Raw genomic sequence first — 10,409 nt, 5'->3', positions numbered from 1 at the left:
CTGACCTGAACCCCATAGAGAACCTGTGGGATATTGTGAAGAGAAAGTTGAGAGACGCAAGACCCAACACTCTGGATGAGCTTAAGGCCGCTATCGAAGCATCCTGGGCCTCCATAACACCTCAGCAGTGCCACAGGCTGATTGCCTCCATGCCACGCCGCATTGAAGCAGTTATTCATGCAAAAGGATTCCCGACCAAGTATTGAGTGCATAACTGAACATGATTATTTGAAGGTTGGCATTTTTTGTATTAAAAACACTTGTCTTTCATTGGTGGGATGAAATATGCTAATTTTTTGGGACAGGCATTTTGGGTTTTCATGAGCTGTATGTCATAATCATCAGTATTAAAACAATTAAAGACCTGAGATATTTCAGTTGGTGTGCAATGAATCTGAAATATATGAAAATTTCATTTTTATCATTACATTATGGAAAATAATGACCATTATCACAATATGCTAATTTTTTGAGAAGGACCTGTATATACAGCTGACTTTCCTCAGGTATCAGCTGTGTGCTGCTCTACCTCTTCACATGACAAGTTCATGTTTGGATTAACTCTAGTATTTTATGTCCAAAGATCCAAGATGGTATGAGACAATGTGAACGCACAAAATTATAACTAATAAAAAGTAATCAAACCGTCTGCAGAGGAGATGACTTATCTCATTATTAGCACAGTAAGAACAGCTCTGAGGCCTGGAGGGCTCCGTTGTTCTTTAGTAAAGTCACTGCAAAATCCTGCCAAAGAAAATGTTTGTTTTAAAAGTGAAGTTGATCAAATGAGAACTTGTTTTTTCTCCGTGGTATTCTAGAAGATGTCGGGAGTGAGAAAGGAGGGAAGGCTTGTTGTTTTAACGGCTGGTTATACATTCTTACACTGACAGCAACAATAAAAAAAAAAAAAAAACAAGCAGGTGGAAATGAGATGAAACTGCACGTGTTGAAAGGTCATGTGATTGTATTGTGATGAGGGTCTGTAGGGGGGGTGACCCCCCCCCCCCCCCCCCATGGGTTCAGTCAGACATTCAGTACAGAACAGTCCTACATCTGTTGTTTTCTTTCCTGCAGTAGGTCAGCCCACAGCTGTTCTAACGGGCATCTACATCCTGTAGGTCAGCACCGGGTCAGAGTGAACATCTGAACTGAACCCACATGTTGGATCAAGAAAAACTGGTGGGGGGTGGGGGGGTGCATGGCTGTCCTGGAAGGACTTCAGCATGACACAGGCTGTTTATAGAGTGACACACGTGTCATGTGTAAACACATGTTGACTTGTAAAACTAGCAGGGTGCTGTCTCAGGAGGAGTCAGACATGTGGACGCAGGACGTCACTGATGTGGCACTTTGCTGTCAGTGTCCCTGGATTCACTACCAGACATGACCTGAGGTCTGAGCCCATGACCCCCCCACATCCTACCAACAGTAACGTGTCTCACCACAACACTGAGGATTGGACTAAATAGTCTTAAATTATAATTTTTATATATGAATGTTTCAATTCAATTCAATTCAAAAATACTTTATTAATCCCAAAGGGAAATTATTTGTTGTTGTAACTCGTGATCCTCATTTCATTAAGAGATGTAATAGATGCTGATGGCTGTAGGCAGGAAGGATCTCTTGTAAAGGTCCATCCCACAGTGGATCCTAAGAAACTGGCTGCAGATGCCGTCCAATCCGTCCACCCAGACTCGGCTGGCCTCTCGGTTCTCCCAGGCTGTAGGACCGCCTGAATGGCGGGCAGAACTCCTCCTAGAGCGATAGCCACTCCTCCCAGCAGTCTGCCGAGCTCCTTGTCGCTGCAGACATCCAACTGTAGGTGCCGAGGGACGATTCTGTCCTTCCGCTGTCATGAGCCGTGTTTCCTGCTAGTTCCAGGATCTCAGTGGTCAGGCACTTGAGCACAGCTGGCAGGTAGATGAGAATGCGTCCAAAGAACATCCTTTCAACTTATTTGAGTTTTGGGGCTGTAGTTGAGATATTATTTGAGCTTTTGAGATGTTAATCAGCTGCTGTTGGTTGTAGAAAACTGCCTTGTTGCCATGGTTACGCATCATAACAAATGTCCAAAACTAAAAAAGTTTCAGTAAAAATCCTTTCAGCTGCACAGCATCTGATACCAGAGGAAACAATCATCCAAAAAAATGTGATTTACATCCAGAAAAAGAGAAATTAAAGTTTCCAAAAGCAAAATCTCAGAATGAAAGAAACAGAGCTGCTCCAACATGCAGCCACCTTGAGCGGCACAATTCTAGGATATTCTGTTCAGTGTCCTGAGATGACTTCTGTTGTGACTTGGTGCTATATAAATAAACTGAATTGAATTGAATTGTCTTCACTGTATGTACAGATAATGATCATCCATGACAACAGAGAGCATATCTCTAAACGCAACACATCATCATCGGTCCACATCTCTTGGTTATGGCACCGATTGTTATTAATTGTTGGGTCCGTGTGTAGTATGACAAATATATGAGATATATGCATACTTTTTCACGAGTTCCTCATCTTTCTGACTGTGTAAGTCGTGCATTGAATTTTAACAAAAATGTAACGAGAGACGTTATTTATCTTTGACCCATCAAAATGAATGCGGCCATTTATTTTCAGAATCAAAGTTTAACATCAAACATTTACATTAATTTGGCAAAATATGAAAATAATAACAGACAAGTTTCACAAATAATGAACTTCAAATCACTCGGCGGTGATTTGAGGACTTTGCTTCAGATATTTCTAAAATATCTGTACTGATTTTATGAGAAAGAGGAGAGTTTTAAGATGAAATGGAGTTATCTTACAGAGAGATATGTGAGGGAATTAATCTGTTTGACCAGAACGTGCACGCTTCATCAGATCTCAGCTTGCCTCTGGTACACTTTAGTCGAAGAAGAGACCGTTACCTGGTTGATGATAGATCAGCTCGATAGAGAATCCTCCAGACTTTTCAGCGTCTCCGTTGAGAACAGCTAAAATCCTTCGAGAGTCGTGCGTGGGTCGTTCAAACAGAAATTATAATTCCAAAACGTCTCTGGATCATCCTGAACGCGTTCTGCATCCAAGAACTCTGAACTCCTTTCATTCTTTTACTCTCAGCAACTCTTCATTGTCTAAGTCTCTCAGACTCTCAGACTCTTAATTGTCAGCAACTCTCTAGTTCTTCATCTCTGGAATTCTTTTCCATTCCGAGTTCTGAATTCTGCATTCTAACATGAACTGGGAAGTTGCCACATTTTAAATGGGTCGACTTCCGGTTCATTTGAGAGCTTTCTGATTCGTGGATGGACCAGAAAGAGGTGTGTTTTTGTGACGTAAGATGTTATCTAAGCCAAGGTCAGAGAATGAGATTGTTCAACAACTGACAGAGAGATTATTGCAGAAAAGCAGACTTCGTGGAGTCAACTCTTCTGTATCTTCTGTAAAGATTAAACATGACATTTCTTTTTCAGTAAACATTTAGTTGACCGAAGACCGACCTTTCACATACTTACAAAACTTGGCTCATTTCAGACAGAGAATCAAGAAATGCATATTAACCTGATTTCTTCTTTGAATGAGGAATAAAAATCATTACTTACTGTTTATGTAAAATAAAAATGAGTAGTTCTTTCCAACCTGTAAGCATTGAATGGAACTAACACAATTTGATTATCAAACATTTGTAAACAGTAATGATTATAGAGAATTGTCTTTTCTGCTTGATTAATTCAAGAAAGAAAGTCACCAGATGGCTCAGACTGTATTCAGATCAATGAAAATAACAGTCTCTGTCCATCTGATAGATTTGAGGTCATCAGGGTCAGATCAGGGTCAGATCAGGTTCACTACACGTGCATGGGATGGTGAACCTTCTGATGTTAGACGGGCAGGATGACATGGCGGCTTGTAAAGGCCCCAGTACCTGTGTAATGACAGGCAGGAGTTCTTTAATGTTTGGTGCTTTATATGGTGATCTGTCACCAGGTGTGTTCTGTCCTGGGCCACTAGAACCTTCACATTGTGTGGGGGTGCACCATAGACCTAAGGGTGTTGACAAGAGGTCACCAAGCCAAACCTCCACCAAACTCCATTAAATATCTAATGGGTCCTCTGTGTCTGGTCACCTTCACTTAATGTTTTGACTTACTCTTTTGTTCTGGCAACTACCTGGTAACACGATTTCTTTCACTTTCTCTTATTTTTCTTATTCCTTCTGGTGCCCAGTCCATACAGCTCCCCACATATCACATCATTTACAAAGCCATCGCTGGTCTGTATGTGGACCAAACATTTCCCTGATCAAACCTTTACTCCTTAGTGCTCATTTTGTTTTGTCATCATGTAAATATTTTTTTATCATCCAGGCCTTTAGTGTTAAATCCACTCTTTCATTATAAACAGAGCTCAGATGGAAGATGTTTATAAGTTGTGAGCTCTCTCTCTAAACCTCAGTGAGATGTTTCATGAGTGACTCTGTTTGCAGGCACATACAAGCCCGAGCCCCTGGGAGACATGTGGTGGGCGCTGCTCTCTACTGGTATCCTGTTTCTCTACCACTTCCTCTTCCTGCAGATTCTTGGCCTGGTAAGATGGAGCCCCCTGCTGGCCGCCCTGTGGAATTTCATTATCCACAGCAAGCCCTTGCAGAGATTTCACCTTTACATTTATGTTGTTTATTTTAATAGATCATGTTTTTCAATCAGATGAGGCAAGCAGAAGTTTGCCAAAGATTTTTAAAAATATGCTCATAATTAATTTTATGATGATCATATTTAGGACATTTTAGAAAAGAATAATTAAAACAAAATGTAGAAATGCTACAGTTACTCATAAGTGTCCATTTCAAGGAAGACGCATAAAAAAGCCAAAACAAGAACGATGAGGTGGGAAGAGATGAGAAGAACGAGTTCATTAGATTAAGAATGGTGATAATGGTGATAAAAGAACGATGAATATTGCAGTGTGTATGGGTGTGTTGTAGCTTATTAAATGTAGACGTAAAGACAATAGTAAACCAGTAGCAGTTGTTTTGGGCTGCAGTAAGAAAATATCTGAAAAGAAGAACCACCTACATGTGATGAAGTCTCTTTAAACAGGCTGCAGTGTTCAAATTAATTATTTTTAAATGTTTGTAATTCAGAAATAGTTCCACTTGTTTTCTTAATATTAAATAAAAAGAAAACAGATATACTCGGTTTTAAAATACTTAAGTAAAATTCTGTTTTTACATCACAACTGTTGGGCTAAATGATATTTATAAGCTGCAATTGAGAAATTACTGTATTTTCCGCTGTACACATCGCACTGCGCTTTAAGTCACATCAGACCAAGTATATCTAATAAAGTGGAACAATCCATAAATATGTCGCTTTGCCGTATATGTCGCATCTATTATGCGTCACCGCTGACAACCTGGAAATGTGGGCCGGTGTTTTGCTGGGGCCTGCACAGGAGGACTTTTAACAAGAATTTAACAAGATTAACACTTAAAAATAATTATTTGTTTGCTCATAATTATAGCAAAGGTGTCTCAGTTGAACTTTAACTTAATAAATGCACCTTGACGACCAAATCAGCTGCATTTCTAAAGCAGATACACAGAAACATGAACGTGCTGAGGGATGAGTCACTGTGCATTTCTTCAAAATTTAACAAGATAACCACCTAACAACAGTTATTTGTTTGCTCGACTTTATAGTAAAGGTGTCTCAGTTAAACTTTAACTTAATAAATGCACTTCAGTGGTCAAATTAGCTTCATTTCACTGGGGCGGCACAGTGAAATGAAGCTGGTTTGACGGTTGCTCCAGGCAGATGATTGTGTCAGGCTATGGCAAGCTGATTGTGTCATTAATAGCCACTTTTACCTATTACCTGATACAACGGCATACAACTCGAGTGCCATCTAGTGGCTGAAAATGTGTTCAATATTTTCAGTCAGAATGAACGAAAACGGTCAAATCTCAGCCAATAATTAGTTTATAAATTTGGGAAAAAATCCATAAATACGTCGCTTCAGCGTATAAGTCGCAGGATATGTAAATTATGAAAAAAACTGTGACTTATAGGGTGAAAAATACGGTAATTAATAAAAAGGCAAATATCCCCAACTTTGGCTGCTTGATTGCAAAATAATTCATTGAAACGCGTCTTTAAATAGGAAACATCGTAAACTTCACAATGCTGACATTAATCTTTGAGATATTCTGTGGAAACGCTGACATTTTGTTTTCTGTTCACCCACTTCAGCTTTAAAGTGAATGAATAATAATAAAAAAAAATTTAAAAATTAGAGAGAAAATCTGCAGTGATTACAAGATGAGAATCGTTCAGCAGCCAAACGAGTTTCTGCAGTGGAATGATAAGTGGACCTGAACGGGGCTGAACTCATTATTCATTTCATTTTTAGGGGAAAAATTTCTGGAGCAGAAATTCAGAGGAAATTAATGATTTATAAAGATATGCAGAGTGAAGTCAGCCATGACATTTGCCTGAACCTCATCCAAGTGGATAATGCTTTTTAAATTGACATTACATGAAATTATGGCTCTAACTCACTCATCCTGTCCTCTCTGTCCTCCAGGCGACCGAGGTCAACCTGAACAACATGCTGTGTCCGGCCGTGTCCGACCCATTTTACGGGCCCAGGTACCGGGTGTGGGCCACGGGCCACCAGACTCTGCTGACCCTCCTCCATGGAAAGCTCCTCACACTCCTCTCCCAGTACAGCGGCTCCGTCTGCAGTTACGGGCTGGACACGCTCCGACTGCGCAGCAAGAAAGTCAACTAACGGTCCAGCGTGGGCTCGCTCCGGCCTCGCTCTGACACCCTGCTTTTACTGCTCGGATGGTTTTAAATCGTTGCTTTAACGCATCTTTTAAGACTTTTTGCTCTGTTGAAACAACGGGACGCTGCAGGGCCAGTGATGCTGTGTGTCATTCGGTGTCTCGCTCACATACTTGCATGCACAACATTAACGTGCATGTTCAGGCTGTAAGCGTTGCGGAGCTGGCCGGGGTTTGTTGGTGTACGATCTCCAGATGTGTGTAAACAAATATGAGGAAGTTATCGCGCTGGATTTTTGTAACTGTAAACTTCTATGGACAGGAAATGGAAACACCTGAATGTCACAGTTGTTACTTTCAGTTAATGTCATAGTTATGCCTGAACATATTTTATTGGGTTAAGCTGCCATTTTCTTGGTCTCAAGTGCGCTTCGAAGCAGATTGCAAGTGTGAGCTGTTGTAAAAGTTACTGCTTGTGTGTAGTGAGGATGTGTTTGACGTCAGTGTTTCCACCTTTAAAGGTTAAAAAAATAAAACACAAATGTTAAGAATTTTAACGTTTTTTTATAAATGGTTTGTTTTGTCGTTCTGTCTGCAGCTTGTTCACAGCACTCCAGTTATGATAGTCAGGAGACACGACGTGTTTCATGCTGTGAGTTAAAGTGAAGAAGGAGGATCTACTCTGGGATGGAGTGTCCTCTGCAGAGGAGGATGTGCTTTTCTTGTTTTATTGTGCTTGATGTATTCAACAAGGTGTGACCTTGACTTCATTTTAAGGTAAATGTTGCTGTCCAGTATAGAAAGGATGTTTATGTAATGTGTATCTGTGCCGTAATACATTATGACACTTAAAATTGTTGCTTGATTGTCAGGTATTCTGTCGAAGCATCCTAAATCTCCATTTTAAGTGTAACAAAACTCCCTGTTGAAAACTGCGTAAAATAATCTGCATGGAGTCTCTGTGGCTCATTTATTCATTTACCTCCAAATAAACAGATGATTAGAAGATGTCAGTCATACGTAAATCACATTTCACCAAAGAGTTCTGTATTATTGTAGGATATTCTGTAAGTACCGGGTACCGTGATGAAGGGAGCAGCCGAAAGAAAAAAATGTCTGTAAGTCATCTTCAACAGGAAACAGGAGAAACGTTTGTACCTCCGTCGGTTCTGATTTTGTTGTCAACAATAAAAGGGAAATTTCCATTAACTGAATTACTCCTTGTGCTCGAGTATGCAAATACCATAAACACATTTATTTGTAACCATATTTTATTAATTTACTGTGATTTTAAACCATTCAGATGTGTGGTTTTTGCTAAATCGGATGTTGCTGTGATTGTTGGCTTGGTAAGAGGAAATTAAAAGTTAGCCTTCTCAAAAAAACAATACTTTAAGAACCATTTTAAATAAGTTAAAGAAAACTGCTAATTTAGGTTAGCACATCTATGTATATGTGTGTGTATGTATATATATATATATATATATATATATATATATATATATATATAAAGTATTTGAACACCCTGTGACTTTGCAAGTTCTCCCACTTAGAAATCATGGATGGGTCTGAAATTTTCATCTTAGGTGCATGTCCACTCTGAGAGACATAATCTAAAAAATTTAAAAAAATCAGAAAATGTGTGATTTTTGTAATTTGTTTGTGTATTACTGCTGTAAATAAGTATTTGAACACCTGCCAATCAGCAACAATTCTGGCCCTCAAAGACCTGCTAGTCCACCTCCACTCCATCCATTATCTTTAAAAAAATGGAGAGGTTAACATTTATGCTGAGGCTGCAAGTTGAACTCTACAGAAATTCATGGGGAAAATGGACTAGATTCCTTGAGGACAATTATTGGCGTGGTCCGGCTCTTAGCCCTGAGAAACTACATATGAAGCGTAATCCTGACTGCTCTCTCATACCTGTACCTTTGTTTATAACTTTTATAAGATTGTGATTATTATCTATTGCAGATATAAGTTGGTTCTGTTATGATGACAAAAAGATAATCAATAAAAACTAAGTTAAAAAAATATTCCTTCTAGAAAGACGTAATGTCAACAACATGGCCTACAGATGGTGCTGATCTTAATCCAGTTCAAAATATCTGAGAAAAAGGAAGCGAACAGTCAATGACATGGCTCCAACCTGTAGACCTCCACAAGGCTGGAAAGAGCTGCGGGGCAATTACTAAGCAGCTTGGTGAAAAAAGATCAACTGTTGGAGCAATTATTAGAAAATGGAAGAAGCTAAACATGACAGTCATTCTCCCTCGGACTGGGGCTCCATGCAAGATCTCACCTCGTGGCGTATCGATGATCCTAAGAAAGGTGAGGAATCAGCCCAGAACTACATGGGAGGAGCTGGTCAATGACCTGAAGAGAGCTGGCACCACTGTTTCCATGGTTACTGTGGATACACTAAGACGTCATAGTTTAAAATCATGCATGACACGGAAGGTTCCCCTGCTTAAATCAGCACACGTCCAGGCCCATCTTAAGTTTGTCCACGACCATTTGGATGATCCACAGGAGCCATGGGAGAAAGTTCTGTGGTCAGATGAGACCAAAATAGAACTTTTTGGTCTTAATTCCACTTGCCGTGTTTGGAGGATGAAGAATGATGAATACCATCCCAAAAACACCATCCCTACTGTGAAGCATGTGGGTGGAAGCATCATGCTTTGGGGTTGTTTTTCTGCACATGGGACAGGACGACTGCACTGTATTAAGAGAAGAGCCGTGGATTGAGTTTATGGGGAACAACCTCCTTCCCTCAGAACATTGAAGATGGGTTGTGGCTGGGTCTTCCAACATGACAATGACCCGAAGCACACAGCCAGGAGAACCAAGGAGTGGCTCCGTAAGAAGCATATCCAGGTTCTGGAGTGGCCTAGCCAGTCTCCAGACCTAAACCCTATAGAAAATCTTTGGAGGGAGCTCAAACTCTGTGTTTCTCAGCGACAGCCCAGAAACCTGGCTGATCTAGAGAAGATCTGTGTGGAGGAATGGGCCAGAATCTGCTGCAGTGTGTGCACACCTGGTGACAAACTATAGGAAACATTTGACCTCTGTAACAGCAAACAAAGATACTGTACCAAATATTAACATTGATTTTCACAGGTGTTCAAATACTTATTTACAGCAGTAACACAAAAATAAATTATTTTAAAAATCATACATTGTGATTTCTGGATTTTTTATTTTTAAGATTGTCTCTCACAGTGCACATGCACCTAAGATGAAAATTTCAGACCCCTCCATGATTTCTAAATGGGAGAACTTGCAAAGTTGCAGGGTGATCAAATATTTATTTTCCTCAATGTATATGTGTGTCTGTGTGTATATATATTTGTGTGTGTGTGTATACATATATATATATACATATATATATACACGTGTGTGTGTGTGTGCGCATATACGGAAAAAAATATATTTTGACATCCTACATTTAAACCATTACTTTAATGTTAGAAGTCAGCCCAAATGTAGTCATTACAGAAAAAAATGTTTGTTCAAAAAGCAATTATCAGAAATTCACATTTTAAAACCTAATAAAACAGATTAGCTTATTGCTAACATTACACTTTACCCGTGACACAAAGAGACACTGCAGATTTGTTTTTTTTGTTTG

General features: G+C 39.6%; 1 protein-coding gene across 1 annotated transcript in view; it reads left to right on the top strand.

Moving 5' to 3' along the window:
* The window catches only part of LOC119420098 (transmembrane protein 164), a 30,221-nt gene extending 23,430 nt beyond the window's left edge, over window positions 1–6,791 (top strand). Inside the window, exons 4-7 of the mRNA XM_037687469.1 lie at window positions 568–593; window positions 3,908–3,914; window positions 4,457–4,572; window positions 6,571–6,791. Coding sequence (XP_037543397.1) covers window positions 568–593; window positions 3,908–3,914; window positions 4,457–4,572; window positions 6,571–6,777 — 356 coding nt within the window. The 3' untranslated portion in view covers window positions 6,778–6,791. The remainder of the gene's footprint in view (window positions 1–567; window positions 594–3,907; window positions 3,915–4,456; window positions 4,573–6,570) is intronic.
* Window positions 6,792–10,409: the final 3,618 nt, after the last annotated feature.

The sequence above is a fragment of the Nematolebias whitei genome, chromosome 14 (assembly GCF_014905685.2).
Source record: "Nematolebias whitei isolate Nwh7 chromosome 14, NemWhi1, whole genome shotgun sequence".
Taxonomy (NCBI): Eukaryota; Metazoa; Chordata; class Actinopteri; order Cyprinodontiformes; family Rivulidae; genus Nematolebias; species Nematolebias whitei.
This window is presented reverse-complemented; position numbering and strand designations above follow the sequence as displayed.